Genomic DNA, 14,455 nt, shown 5'->3' on the forward strand with positions numbered 1-14,455 from the left:
GCGGCGTAGAGTCGTTGCAAATCACCTGTCAATCGTTTATTGGATCCGTCCGCGCATTGCCAATAACATGATCTCACCAACAACGCGCTAGCCAGCCAGAGTAAGTAGGGTACAAGTAGCAAATTACGCACATGCACAGGAGCAGTGTACCTATGTATAAATACTTTCATAACACAGTCGAAGGTCCGCGAGTTGCGGAAACGAATAGGCCACAACAAAAGGCGGCGCTGATGAGATGCTAGCAAGTATCGCTTAGCTTAAGGGCCCATCCGTCGAAAGGGAGCTAGGGATATGAATACATAGGGACTATGCCTCCGGGTCGACGTCGGGCTCCCGTAAGTGACTGGCATGAAAAGATGAGAAGACGTGGCGGACTGAGGGGAGGCGCTACTCACCGACCGAGCTGTTTGTTCATGGTAAACATGTCAATCTTCTCCACGTTGAAGAGCGCCCTGAACTTGTCGTCGCAGATGATCTCCCTTTTGTTTTCTGGGTTCTGCAAATTATTGCGCCGGATGTATTCCCACAGCTTCTTGACGGTTTGTGGCCGCGAAAGCTTGTCCACCTCAGCGACAGCAACCAAAGGCTCGCTGGGGGCATCCTAGTCAGTTTCGCCTTTGTAGAGGACGGGGGATTGCACGTACCTCAGTACGTATTCTTTCTTGAACCCGCCCCCTCCACGTTTCTTCTTCACAACCTCGCCGGCATCGTCCACGGTCTCGCCGTCAGAGTTGACAGTGGCCGAACTCTTCGCGCCCCTCTTACCACCCCTCTTGCCGCCCCGACCCCGACCCCGCGTCGACGTTGACGAAGCCCGCGAACTGCGTTGGCGGCCGTTAATCTCACTGTCGAGCTGCCGTGCCATCTCCTCGTCCGTGAGGCTGCCCTTCTTCGCTCTCTTCGCCTTCTTAGGCTTCACCTCGACCTCCTCTTCGCCCTCGTCGCCTTCATCTCCCTCGTCTCCTCCGTCGCCGTCCCCGTTCGCGTAACCCTCCTCTTCCTCGTCGTCGCGGCTCCTTCGCTTGCCCTTGCTGTCATTCGCCTGCGCGGCGCTAACCTCCTCGTACACGCTCGCAATGATGCTGTCGAACCCATCCTTGTGCTCGCGCACGAACTCCGCGGTGAGCGAGTCGTCCATCTCGACGAGCTGCTTGCGGACGCGTTTGGCGCTGATTGTGGTGAGGTCCACGCCAGGCGCGTTGAGGATGTGCCGGATGTGCGGCTCGTACCGCTGGATGTCGGCGCTCATGGTGGGTGGTGGGTGCTGTGGGTGGTGAGTGCGAGACACGCCGAAGACGGGTGCGATGACTGTGAGGGCTGGCGCGAAAGTGGCTTGCGCTCGGCGCCGGTGGATTGGCTGGAAAACAGGGGGGCTGGAGCACGTGACTGACGCGTCTGTGACCTGTTTCGGTCACGCACTGACGGTCTGGCAGGCGAACGCGTCTCGCATTCCATCACATTTCCGACACCTTGTTGAAACGCAGACGTCTCAGACTGTCTGACCAGTCAAACCAGGAGAGGTAGAAAGGATACAGAATGGGTCTCAGTCATGTCAGACGACCTCTGTGCGCAGTCACTCAATTTGCCAGCGAGGTGGCGTGAGGTATGTAGTACCTGGTATACTAGTATGATTGATGTCTGGGGAGGTCAAACACCCATCGGGTTCAATATGCATGCATGCATTCAACAGGCTGGGCTATCGACCGTAACCGTGCGTTATGCAACTACGCGAGGGGGCGAAGTACAGTTTAGCGTACTCAGCATCACCCAAAAGAAACGAGTCGTGTTCGGTTGGTGTTCGGTACCATAGTGCTAGCCTAGCGAAAGAGAGAAGCTGTCCGCGAATCGCTTGGGTCAACTATGGCTCGGGGACACCGTTGCGGAACCGAGATGGTTGCCCAGCTCCGCGGGCGTACGGAAAATATTGTCTCGATACCACTTGAGTTCTGCAGCGAAATAGTCAGAATCGTTCAGCCTTTGACAGAATTACACTGACCTCGGATCGAACCGCGGATATCACTCAAAGCGCTACGGGTTTTGTGAGAATGTCGTCCGTGCTGACACGACTCTGCGTACCGGTGCGCGCTATTTTCGCTCTCATACAGGTCTTTTGGCACCTGTAGTGTCGGGTACCATCTTCGACATAGTTCCTGAAAAATGAATATCAGCCTCGTTAGAGTGTCCCTCACAGGCATACGGACACACCTTAATGGAAGATACATCTAGCGAAGGCCAGAACGCATAAGTGGGCACGACAAGCGCAAATGGTGTTACTCACCGACAATACTGGTAAGTTGTAGGTTAGCATTGAGTGAATCACATTATGACGTAGAAAATATAGACCGATAATGCAAATGATTGGTGATTTGTGGCATTTCCTGGACGAGGAAGGACCTGTCGGCATGCACAGAATTCCCAGCGAGGATGCCCGTCCGAGTCTGGGGAATCCATTTCTTGATGTATGCGAGCACCTTCTGCTCGACCTCTTCTGTTGTATGTGGTGACTCAAGGCACGCCCGTGTCAAGCCAGACTGTGGGTGGGCATAAGAGGCTGACGGATGTACGAAGCAAAAACGAACGTACCATTCCATGTTGCTTTGTACACCATTCATCCATTCTACATCCCCGTCAGCATTATGAACACACAAAAGCTCGACGTGCCGTCAGATGTAGCTCACCCATCCAGGACAGCCTTTTCAGTGTGTACCACAAACTCAATGCCCTGATCCACAAGGTCCAGGTTTCCGTTTGTGATAAGGACCTAGACATACGGTCAATTCAGCGAGTAAGGTGTCCTCAATTTTTCCGCACCTACAGCTATCTCAAGGATCTTATGCTTCTGAGGATTTAATCCGGTCATTTCGCAGTCAATCCAGACCAACGGTCCCGAGGCGAAGGTCAGCGGTTGTAGGTCGTCTGACATTATGCGGTCCAGCGAGATTCTAGTTTTATACGCGATAGACCTAGAGGGTTGAGCAAAGGGCCTGCGCGCCGCCCGCAGAGACCTGAACATCGACGGATAGAAGAGCTCGTCGTTTGAAGTGGACAAGAAGCGGTTCCTGTTTGGTTCCTGTGTGACAAAAGACGCGACCTGTCACGAAAGGAATGCGTGACACCAGCGTTCTTCCCTTACGTAATCCGTGGAAACTCCGCTGTGGCCTGTGGCTGCTTGTATAGGCGCGTCACTGTGGCGGCCTTGTTCTTTCCTTCAAACTCACTACATCCCCCGCGACCGTCCCGACCATTGTCGGCGATGACGACGCCCTACGCGACACCGAGGTACCCAAGGGTGCCCTACTCGACGCCGACGTCACGAAGCGCGTCGCGGAAGGTGCCCCGTGCACCGATACTCAATCCATACGACCAGTTCCCCGAGCCCGAGTTCCAGTCATGGATCGGCGACATGACCAGCGCAATTAGGGCGGCGCTTGGTAGGGAAGATCCCCGAGAACGAACAGCGAGGGCCCCGGAGCGCGTTGAGCGCGACGAGGAGACCCCGGAAGACTCTTTCGCAGCCGTCAAGGCACGGCGTGCGGCCAAGGGCAAGGAGCGCGAAGTCCAAGCCGGAGACGTAGAGCAGCCGATTGTCATCGAATCCGATGAGGAGGACGACGAGGAGAAGGAGGCTGAGGAGGCTGCGCGGGCCCTTCTTTACGATGAAGGGGAGGAGTTCGAGCAGGAGGATGAAGAGCAACCGGAGGAAGAAGAGTCACCGGAGGACGAGGAAGGAGAAGAAGATTCGCGTCCAGTTGTCAATGCTCCCGAAGAAGCGGAAGAGGAGCTCGATGACGAGTCATCAGAGGAAGAGGAGGAGGAGCCTCAACCTAAGGCTCCTGCAGCGGAGGTCATTGAATTACTATCAGACGAGGAGGAGGAGGAGGACTCGCCACAGCATGTCCGGTACGAAGAAGAGGAAGAATGGGAAGAGGATGCTGAAGGCTCCGACGAGGAGCAGGCGACCACTCTGGCCAAACTCGAGCGGCAACTGCAGGCCCTCCGCGAGGCTGGAGAGGACGAGATCGACGAGGGCGAGGAAGAGGAAGACAAAGACGAGAAATGCGACGCGGTGGTCGAACAGCCTAGTTCTGTGGTTGCTGTGAGGCCGGAGGTTCCATACGCGGGCTTTGTCGAAGAGAATGACATCGAGCCCGAGGCCACTGAAGACGAGGGCGAGAAAGAGTTTGAGCACCGGGTGGACCTCCCAGACCCATGGGCAGGCCCGAGTATCTATGCAGAGGACTTCTACTCTGGTGGCGACTTCCCCCTCGAGCGTGGCGACGCCGCCAACCCGCATGTACTACCTGCCGAAGACGAAGACGATATCGTGGAGGTCTCTGGTCCTACGGGTGAAGACCAGGGGGTGGACTCAAGAGGTACGTGATGGATGTCGTACAGTGGCTCATTGCTAACGTTCATTCAGGCGTGTCGATCGCGGCTGAAGATGCGCACGAAGTTCAGCTACCCGACCCCTGGAGCGGACCCCGCTTATATGCGGAAGACTATTACTCGGGAGGCGACATCCGTGAAAGCGACCTGCGCACGCGCCTGCCATCACCATCCCATCTTATGCCAACGGAGAACGAACTCGCAGAGTTCCTCACACCCGATGTAGGCACTCCGGAGACCCCTGCCCTTCAGGCCGTTGAACCCGATGGCGATCGCGAAGCTGAACATAGCAAAGCATTCATGGACGAGCTGTACGCTGATCTTGTCGACGAAGACTTGGAGCACATGGCGCACGGCGCCGAAGTTGGTCCTTCAGCAGAAGGGGAGGCTGGCGACAGACCGGACTCGCCTGAGCTGGGCTCCACGGACTCGCCTTCACCTCCCAAGTTCATGTCTCACGTGGATTGGAACTGGCCACCTGCGTTCCCCGACGGTAGAATGGCAACAAGGCCGGGGCACCTGCAAAGCCCAGAGCTTCAGGATGACTCCGCGGAGATCGTCGAAATCAGCGACGATGAAGCAGAATCGCATGCAACACCTGCCGCAGTTCACGCTGAGCTTACTGAAGAGCGTCCCGACGTACCAGCTAGTCCGGATGCCGATGCTGGTGAGGAGAGCCGAGCAGCATCAGAGGAGAGGCCCGAGGAGTCTGCCGACATCCAACTGGTAGACTTTGTACCTGAAGACTCAATTACCCTCGAGACATCCGGTGGTAAGCTCCCGATGGCTGACGTTCTCTGCTTAGACTGACTGTTTTGTCCAGCGACGTCGGATTATCCCGATCAAGCCTCAGTCGACGACTTATATGCCGATATCGATGCGTACATTGCCTCGGAAGAGCAGAGGCTCGCGCAAGACCAATCCTCACGCCTGCAGGAGTCCGACGATGCGCTGATTCGAGACTTCCTCGCGAGTCCTTCAGTGGATCTTGGTGAACAAGATGTGACTGAAACTACGGCGGATGATGAGCTACAGCCCGAGAGTTTTGTTGTGCCTGAGGAACCTGCAGACGCTGTTGCCGAATCAGTGAAACCCACTCTTGGGGAGGAGCTGGTAGTGGAGGACACCTCGAGTGACATGCGTCAGGAATCCACTGCCGTGACAGTGGAGTACGAGGTCGAGGAACCTGTGACTGAGGGCAGGCGAACTGAGGTACAACTTCGTGCGTCATAGTGGTCAATGTCATACTGACGTCGACCTTACTGCAGGAGCCTGATATCAATCTGCGAGCCCCTAGCATCGTCGCTGAAGAGCTACCCGATGAAGAGGAAGGTGCTACCCTCGAGGCGCCTATCCGGGAGTACACTGTCAGCGAACCTGATAGCCATGTCGAGACTGCAGACGCAACGTTGGAGTTGGAGGATTACGATATCTCATCGGTCGAGGCTCAAAACAGCGGTGAACCGAGTGGCATTATTGAGGTCAGTATAGCTTGTGAACGGACAGAGCTGATACGAACGTCTGATATACGTATTCACAGACAACGGATACCGTTGAAGACGAGACGCTTGACCAGACTGGTGTCTTACCTGCACCGGTGAACCTCGCCATCTCTGACCTGCACGATCGTATGCTGGAGTCTGGTGTTCCCATGCCAGTAGCCGCGGATCCGACGGTCCCCGATCCCACCAGTGTTGCACCTAGCCCTGGTGAGACATCAGTCGCTACCCCCGCCGAGATAGAGGCGCCTCAGATGGACGTCTCGACCAGTCGGGACTCCTCTATCAGTGGCGAGACGTCGTCAAGGGGTCGCAGCCCGAGCGGGCTCTTCACGCCCCTGACGGCGGAAAATTCGCGATCGGCCACTCCGAAGTTGCGTACGAGTGATCTTGGGGACGGGCACCTCGAGTCCCCGTTGAAGAATGTCGTAACTGCAGACGAACTAGCCGCCGCCGACAAGGTAGCCACCGTGTCTGCCGCTATTAGCGACGAAATTCCGGAATCTCCGAAGGCTGCTGCCGACTCACAACCGCCAGAGCTGTCTGCTGTCACAGCGGAGAGGAGTCGAGATGTGTCACCAGGATGGGTAGATCTACAGGGGCCGTCACCAGAATGGATAGATCCACAGGAACCCAGGGGAACTGCCCCAACCGCCGAACTGGACGAACTCAACCTCGAATACCCCTCAGATACCGAGGAGCAGTCAGCGATCTCTGCCTCTGCAGAAGAAAAGCAGGATGACGACGTGCATGTCAACCTCGATACGAGCCTCGATGCTGACGCCGAAGGCGACGTTGATCCTGACTATGTACCCGAGCAGTATGCTTCTACGGTCGACTCCAACGATGCTCATGTTGAGGCAGTTGATCAGCCTACGGCTGTCACCTCAACGGATAACGCGAGGAAGGACGAGACGGCTGTGGCTACGGATTCCAGTGTCGAAGCAAAGGACAACGGCGAGACTCTGTACGTGTTGCTTCTCCTATCTTCTGCTTGTCGCCCATCGTTGACCAAGAGGCAGCAGCCCCGAGGGTTCTCAGGAGACAGCAAAGACTCTCGTTGCTACTCAGGAGGTTCCAGCGGATGCCGACGATCCTTTCGTAGTCGCCGGTTCCGCAAGGGAGCCCAAAGATGAGAGTCCAGTCCAAGATGACTCCCAGTCGGCAGAATCATCCGATGCTCGTCCTCTTAAACGCAAGCGCGAGGCGTCAAGGCTTCCTCCACGAGTGACTCGCGCGATGTCGCTGAAGAACCCTGCCACAGTCAGCGTAGGAGCCCCTCCCAAACCCACAGCACAGCGCGCACTCAAGGGCAAGGGCAGACTTGCAACTGATGAGGCCGCCGGAGACCGTGACGATACCGAGTCACCCACCAACGAGCAAGCTGAAGGGAGCGATTCTCTGATTCCTTCGCTCTCTACCGCGGCGAGCCGACCGACATCCCGCTCTTCCTCGGTTGTGTCTACTGCGCTCACTTTTGAGACGTCGTCGGCAGCGTCTCCGACAATCAACCGTACCCAGACGTATCCTCAGACCGCCGATTTGCCTCGCCTCATCGATGCGCAGGAGGTCATGCATCATCACCATGGCCGTCGTGTACTCCAAGCTGCTGCGCGAATGTTGACTCTTGGTAGCCGCTCCACCTCACAATTGCTGGAGCCTAAGCCAAAATCCACAGCGCCGTCACTATCACAGTCTGAGTCTCGCCCTCCGTCTCCATCTCCGATGCGCCCTGAATCTCGCCCCTTGTCCCCATCGCCTGCTCTGCCTCCGACTCGTCCGACTTCTCTGACTCCGACACCAACACCTACACCAACCTCAGCATCGGACGCTGGACCGTCATCAGTCCCTCCATCGGCGACTGACGCTAAGCCTCCCACTCCTCCACCTGTGCCTGTAGTGCACGAGCCCGTCTCGACGACCCCTCCGCCTCGGCCTGCGATATCCGGCAGACTCAAGCCCGGAAACTCTCCTGTCACCAGGTCACGCTGCCGCTTCCACAAAATAAGCTTGCCCCGCGAAGAAGATGGACCCCGTATCTACTTCGTTGTTCCTGGTTGCGCCTTGAACGACAAGGAATTGATGGAGGAGGAGGAGATAGTCGATCACGGTGTCCCGAGCTTCCCACAAGGCACTAAACTGGTAGCGGACCTCGAGCACTTGAAATTGAACCCATACGTGTTGGGGGTTCTTCGTCAGCTCGTCGGCGTCGACCTCCTACGGGAACAAGAGGTATTCTACTTGCCGCAGGAAGGGGAGGAGTACGCGTGGAAACCGAAACGCCATCAGCACAAGCACTCCGTGTCCAAGGCGAAGTTGTCTGCTCGTGGACGGAAGTCTATCGGAGCTCCCATTCAGTCTGCGCCGGAATACAACGGGCATGCTGAAAGTATCTCTGCAGCTGGGGCGTTTTCGCGTGCAGGGTCTGTCTCTACCGTCTCAAGTCGGCAAAGTCGGAAAGGACGTGCTTCTGGCAGAAGCAGTGTCGTCGATAGTGCTTCTGTTGCTGGCAGTTATGCCAGCGACGACGACGAGCGGTCTAACAAGCGGCGAAAGACAGACTCTGTCTCGTCGCCTATTGAGGCGGACAAAGACGCATCAACGTCCAAGGCCTCAGCGGTGGCACGTCGGAAGGCCGGCCCCTCGAGACGTACAAAGCCGCTCGGGAAGGATGCTTCCGCCTACAAGCCAGGCCCTGAGGATGCTCAAGGATCCTCAGACGACGAACCAGGCCCCAGCACCAAGCGCAAGAGAAAGGGCAAACCGAGAGGCACCAAGCGCCCTCGGCCTGAGGAGCCTACCGAGGAGGCCGTCGCAGAGACTGCTCCGCCGAAGAGGCGTAGGACGCGGAAGAAACCTGCACAAGAGACCAACGGTGAAGACAAGTAATGCCCTCGTCGCAAAAGACTATCTTAATCCTGGAAGGACTGGCCGATACGTGCTACACTAGCGATACCTGTACTCTACGAGATATCTGGGACATCTGTGTATTGTAACCTTTCCCTTTTGCATATCGAGGTTGTGGAGTTCGTAGCAAAGAATACAAACTGAGGGCTTTCTGGATCTAGAATACTGAAAGGTGCCCGCAGAGGTTCTCAGTATGCTCCCGGCTTTGTCGCCAGTCAGAAGCTAAGTTGATATATCATGCGTGGTCTACATGAGTTAGGACAGCCACAGGACTTGGTACGTATACAACAAGATAATTTGCGACGCAGTTGATACAAGTTACAACCGGCGGCCTCACCAACTTTCATGCGGATTACAGGACAAGATTCAAAATTCATGCGCGGAGGTGCTTGAGCAGCCGGCAAACAAGGTATAGATTTGATACCGTGAAGATCAGAATCACAGTGGTCAATACTATACAGAAGAGCGATCGCCAGTGCAGAACATGCAAACAGGGATAAGCAAGACAAAGTGGAGATGAGGGTGACTCTATGTACCGACCCTCATCTCCGAACCTTCTGCCTCGGCCGTTCCTCGATGTCTTCGGTTTCGTTGTCATTGTCGTCATCTTCCTTGGGCCGCTTTGCACCCTTGCGCCTGGAGGTGGCTTTCTTCGCTGCGACCTCTGCTTTCCGGGCCTCTGCATCGCTGTCCTCCGCGACTTCGTCATCTGAGCCGAACTCGTCCTTCGCTGAGCTCTTTTTCGTCTTAGGTGCTGCTTTCGCTGTTTTCTGCGAAGTGGAAGCGCCGCCCGCTTGGCTCTTGCTCTTGGCCTCTGACTTTGTGTCCTTGGGTTCGTCGTCTTCGGAGGCGAACGGGTCGTCATTTTCAGCCTTTCGCTTCAATTTGGGCTTTGACTTGGCCACGGTCCCAGCCGCGGCCTTTCGAGCGGCTGTTTTCTCGGTATCGTTGTTCTTGGCCGCAGCGAGCTCTGCGAAGTACTCCTCTTTCAGTTTCTGGAGCACAAGATGAGTCCCGGCGGATCAAATGGCATATTTCCGCTCCATGGACTGACCTTGATATCCGTTTCTGGCATGAGTGCTGAGTTTTTCCATACCTAGTGAAGGGTCCCACATTGATTGGATCGGTGACTATGCATGGGAAGGCAACTCACAGTCGATGGAATGCCGCTGGGATGCTTGCTATCAAGCCCTTGAATTCGCTCAGCACACATCAAGACGCGTGCGAGGCAGTGGACGTTCCCTACCTATCGCAGTGTAGAGGTTTGATTTGACGCCCATTAGATTCATTCCATGCTTCCGAAGTAGTATCTTCATGATCTAAGAGAGCGTCGTCAGAATGTTCCGGAGGAACAAGGTAGCGGCGAACCTCTGTGACGTCTTCCTTGTCATAAACGTTGGGAACGTAGAGGCAAAGAACGTGCGAGTAGTTCGGGACTTCGTGCTTGGGGCATGTCGCAACTTTTGCACAATGGGCACTCGTGGAAGCAAGCGGGCCCGATATGAGGGAGTCTGGCGGAGCAATGCAGGTCAGTGGGAATATATCCATGCCACTTGCGAAACCGCTTACTAGCGATTGTCGACCACACAAGGTCAACCTTATCGGTAGGCGCGAAAATGAGCCTATAGGAGAGTCGTGAGTAAAGGTGAAATCATCGTAAGAAGGGCATGCCATTTTCCCGAGACGAAGCCATGTCGGATGGAGATATCCTTCAGCTTTTCAGTGGCCTCGCTTTGGACCTGTCACTAGTGAGAATGGGGTACAGTGTGAGCCGATGCGCAGCTAATACGCACCGTTTCGCGCACTTCCTTCTTGCTCTTTGTTCCCTTCTTCTTATTGGCTCGAACAGGTATCGAATCGTCGTTCTTTGCACATGCACGAGTCAGTACAGGAAGTTGCTGTCGATTTTGAGTTACCTTTATCTCTTCGACCCTCGTCGTGACGTCCTCCACTGCCTCAGAATAAGTTACCTCTCAGCGTCTTTCAAAACATCATTTCACTGCTCACAGATCTCAGTCGCCTCCTCTACTGCGGCGACCATGTCGGTATCTTCCGGGTCTGTTGTGGATTTCCGTATCCACAACCACTGATAGTCGCGGGAAGGTCAGCTCCAATGCACGAGACGCAACAACCTCTCTCACAGGTTTCGTCCCGTCATCCTGGATCATCGACGGCTTGTACTGGAGTGAGAGAACGCGTCAGTGCAAGTGGGAACTGCTGGAGGGATGCACGCGCCTTGGTGAGAAACTCCTCCGGCGATAGCTGGGAGCTCGAAGACCAGGCATATGGGTACTCGGACGGAATGTTGTCGTCGCTGCTCATTGTTGAAAACAACAACTTTGAATAGTCTGGCTTGTTAAATGATCTTGTGAGGGACGATTGGACTATCGACTCAGGCGTTGAAGCTGAGCTCAGCCACAAGGGCGTCGCGGGCGCGTTGTTGACTTCTGTTTGCAACATGTGGCACACTTGGCCATAGGGCAACTTAAGCGCCTACTTAAAGTTAATGAACCGACGAACTATAGAACAAAAGTGATAAACTGAAGAATAGTGTTGTGTTGAATACAGATTATTTCTGGATTCTGGTATAGAGAAAGTGCGGCAGGTATAGTGATGCCATACCTGTACCACGCGCAAGCAGTAAGTACCATGGCGTGGGCGAGGCCTTCCTGTCATACTAATTCATTCCATTTCGACAGGCCAAGGTCAGACGCAAACATAGATTCTCATTTCACTTTCAGTCAGATAAGATGTCGTCGGAGAAGAGGAAGAGGAAGAGGAAGAAGAAGCACTAACTGTTCGCTCTGCGCCCGTGCATCTCACGAAGGTGTGAAAGCCCATTGCGGCGGTCTAACGCTGAACCTCGCGACGTGGAAGCAGTCTCGGTCTTCATGTTCCAGCTCCGCTTACTGGGGCAAAGGTATTGCTCATAGCCAAATGGTTAGAAGACCGCTTAGACCGGGGTAAGGACTGGTGCCCGAACGCGTCGTCAATGGTAGGCAGGATCCCCAGACAGAGCCTCGGTGCTTCCGTCGAGTATTCGAGTACATACCTGCCTGTTCTTGCGCCGAGGAGACTCCACGGGCGATCCCTACTGGCGCCTTGTTGACAATGCATGAATCTCACATGGGCGAAGATGGCCGAGTGGTTGCGGAGAAGTCGATGGCCTAGGACCCGAGCAACAATTTGAAGGGATCGAAGAAGTTCTAGAGAACACATGCACGCGCAAAGAATGTAATGCAATGCAATATGTCAAAGCAATGACTGAACTCCGAGACAGGGACGTACAAAATATGGCTACAACCAAACCACCAAACCAGTTCCGCAGCGGGTACAGCCACTTGCCCACCCGATAGCTGTCCGAAGACCTCATGCTGGCGCGCCCTGATCAGGCAGTCGCTCAATCGCGTATCGCCTCCGCACGATATACATGAGCGGTACACCAGGGATCTGTCGTATCCGCCGACGCAGTTCCCGATCACACGTTGCGACAATGTAGCACCGGTGCGATGTCACTCGCTGTACGAGGCAGTCGTCGGCATACGTGCCAGAATGCGAACATGTCAGACGTTCGAAGCGCGGGTCTCGAGCGACTCTGCAATTTTGAAACCACCTGTCAGTACGGGCGGTTGATCGAGGAAGCCTGTACGCACCGTAAAGCGACTCGATATCTGTGTCCCAGCTTTTCCAGCTCGGCCATCACGCAATCCGTGACGCAAGGTATGCCTGTACGAGAGATATGGTGTGAACGGGGCTGGGTTCGTACATGCGCACAGACACTCACATTTAGCGTAGAGGCAGTCCATCATCCCACTAATCAACTCCAGCTTGTTTTGCAGGCTGAAATTAATAAAGTTCGTGTCGATGAGAACACGGTATGGAGGGACAAGGGCGTCATTGTGTTGCAAGAAAAGCGAGGAAGCGACCTGGGGTCTGTGAGACGTTCGTGAGTGCGAGGGGCAAAGCGGCACTTTGCACTTACATCCGCCTGACAGCCTTCTCTTTCTCCACTTCCTCCTTCTTCTTTTGCTTCAGCTGGTTCTCTTTCCTACATGGCCTCGTGTCAGCGCATACCAAAGGGACCTAGTACAGGAGACCGACAGCCTGATATCGTTCGGGTTCAGCAACCGCTTTACCGCCGCAAACTTTCTTGTCTTCTTGGCCTTGCCCTTCAAATAGGAACAGTATTTCAGTCAATAGGTGCCTAGAAACGCAGTTGTGGATTACATACCATAGTGTATGAGAGAGAGATGAAGAAATGAAGGCTCAAGGCGAAGCGGCGGTGGCTGAGCCTGCTTCAAATAATTGGCGTGGGAACATATCCTGATCAGGGGATTCAACGCTCGTCCAAACCGTCGGCGTCTGACTCTCCCGTCCGTCGACCTCAGTCTGACACGCTGGCAATAGCACCCTATACTCGTCTGCATACCTCCTTTGTGTCACCTTTCTCCGGTCTATTTTCTCTAAGATTATCAGTACTCTTGCTCCTGCTCTCCTGGACTTCTCTTACCATGCGCTGGTACCCGAAAGCCGTCTTGAGACTGTCAGTGGCTTCGATCGCCTAGAAGTTGCTCTTTCCGTCATAAATCCGTAATTTACATAGTCCAACGACCTGCAACCGCGAGAAGGCGTCAACACACCGATGATCAGTCGGATACTGGCGTTGTATTAACTGCCGACTTGAATTGCATAATCGTTGGCTCCGGGTCTAACCGTCCTTGCTTTGCTGTTTACTAGCGTTGTTGACAACTTCTATCCGCCCTCTTTCCCTGGCGATTCGAGCGCAGATAACATCAGTGAGTGCCCCAGCTAGCGCTGTGTTTTACCATTGCACATAGGATGTTGCTGTGCGCCGAAGTGCTGATAAAGAGTTCCCGCCTAGGACGCTATTTACTAGCGTTGTAGACAGCTTCTATCCGCCCTCTCTCTCGCCGGCGATCCGAGCGCAGATAACATCAGTGAGTGCCCTCAGCTGTACTTGACTATTGCAGACAGGATGTTTCTGTGTGCCGAAGTGCTGATACAGACGGTCTTACTAGGACGAATTGGATGGACGTCATTACTCTCAAATTACCCTGAACTATGTATGCAACTTCAAGGCGCATGTCTTCCCTGTCTCCGATCCCGTCGGTAAGCTATCGCACGTTGCGCGGAACGATCTAAAGGTGGCTTCTCACCTCAATGGAACGGGCGATCCGCATGCATCCAGGTGTCTCGCGGAAGGGCCATGTGGGCTCTATATACGTCACCCACCCGTGACCTCTATGCGGACCTTGGCTCGCCGTGATGCTTGCCCCAGCCAGGCCCCAGCTGGTGGGTGTTGTTGTACCCTCTGCGCAGGACCGTATGGACGCTAACCAGATGGACAGGCCTTGCGCGCGCCGTCGGTCATAGGTACCCTCCCTCGTATCGTCATATACAGGCTTGCGCTTGGAGTCTTTCCGTCATGCGATCTGGGCGATGGCTGGAGCGACCTGTCCTTCTCTGGAGTTGTGGGGATGCGGCGCGTTGATAACTCGGGTCCTCACCTGGCAGTTCGATCGTCCGACTGCCGGGTTGCGCTTCAGGAAGCTGGCCAGGTGTTGCCTGTATACGCCTAGCTCTCCGGGGACCGGCAGGACGTCTGAGTTGTGTCGGTTGCACAGGCGCATCAGAATCCCGGT

The 14,455-nt window shown here is 55.0% G+C and overlaps 5 protein-coding genes across 5 annotated transcripts; 1 reads left to right on the top strand and 4 right to left on the bottom strand.

The window, feature by feature from the left end:
* Positions 1-306: 306 nt before the first annotated feature.
* Positions 307-1,249, bottom strand: C8Q71DRAFT_859674 (SWIB-domain-containing protein; the record flags this gene model as incomplete). Its single annotated transcript, XM_047927675.1, has 3 exons — positions 307-343; positions 396-590; positions 645-1,249. The coding sequence occupies 3 exons, from the start codon at positions 1,247-1,249 to the stop codon at positions 307-309; spliced, it is 837 nt and encodes a 278-aa protein (XP_047776655.1).
* A 297-nt stretch (positions 1,250-1,546) lies between these two features.
* On the bottom strand, positions 1,547-3,073 carry C8Q71DRAFT_838234 (ribonuclease H-like protein). The gene is made up of 8 exons (XM_047926478.1): positions 2,816-3,073; positions 2,679-2,761; positions 2,584-2,617; positions 2,344-2,531; positions 2,279-2,286; positions 2,206-2,222; positions 1,997-2,150; positions 1,547-1,946 (listed from the first exon to the last, which is right to left on the bottom strand). Exons 1-8 carry the CDS (start codon positions 3,011-3,013, stop codon positions 1,855-1,857), a joined length of 774 nt encoding a protein of 257 aa, XP_047776656.1. The 5' UTR covers positions 3,014-3,073; the 3' UTR covers positions 1,547-1,854.
* Positions 3,074-3,216: 143 nt separating this feature from the next.
* On the top strand, positions 3,217-8,985 carry C8Q71DRAFT_909042 (uncharacterized protein). Its single transcript, XM_047929021.1, has 6 exons — positions 3,217-4,373; positions 4,421-5,158; positions 5,210-5,598; positions 5,655-5,867; positions 5,927-6,852; positions 6,908-8,985. The coding sequence occupies exons 1-6, from the start codon at positions 3,254-3,256 to the stop codon at positions 8,772-8,774; spliced, it is 5,253 nt and encodes a 1,750-aa protein (XP_047776657.1). The 5' UTR covers positions 3,217-3,253; the 3' UTR covers positions 8,775-8,985.
* Positions 8,986-9,120: 135 nt separating this feature from the next.
* On the bottom strand, positions 9,121-11,211 carry C8Q71DRAFT_770488 (translation initiation factor eIF 4e-like domain-containing protein). Its single transcript, XM_047924322.1, has 12 exons — positions 11,028-11,211; positions 10,934-10,972; positions 10,800-10,878; positions 10,709-10,743; positions 10,586-10,657; positions 10,464-10,531; positions 10,362-10,414; positions 10,161-10,303; positions 10,039-10,111; positions 9,946-9,983; positions 9,847-9,888; positions 9,121-9,787 (listed from the first exon to the last, which is right to left on the bottom strand). The coding sequence occupies exons 1-12, from the start codon at positions 11,112-11,114 to the stop codon at positions 9,335-9,337; spliced, it is 1,182 nt and encodes a 393-aa protein (XP_047776658.1). The 5' UTR covers positions 11,115-11,211; the 3' UTR covers positions 9,121-9,334.
* A 950-nt stretch (positions 11,212-12,161) lies between these two features.
* C8Q71DRAFT_711971 (Fcf1-domain-containing protein) lies at positions 12,162-12,961 on the bottom strand (the record flags this gene model as incomplete). Its single annotated transcript, XM_047920830.1, has 5 exons — positions 12,162-12,387; positions 12,446-12,518; positions 12,577-12,725; positions 12,775-12,840; positions 12,894-12,961. Coding segments are annotated over 5 exons (582 nt in total), but the record flags the coding sequence as incomplete, so codon positions are not given.
* Between the last annotated feature and the right edge of the window lie 1,494 nt (positions 12,962-14,455).

This window comes from Rhodofomes roseus, assembly GCF_022264815.1.
Source record: "Rhodofomes roseus strain CIRM-BRFM 1785 chromosome Unknown C8Q71scaffold_16, whole genome shotgun sequence".
NCBI lineage: Eukaryota > Fungi > Basidiomycota > Agaricomycetes > Polyporales > Fomitopsidaceae > Rhodofomes > Rhodofomes roseus.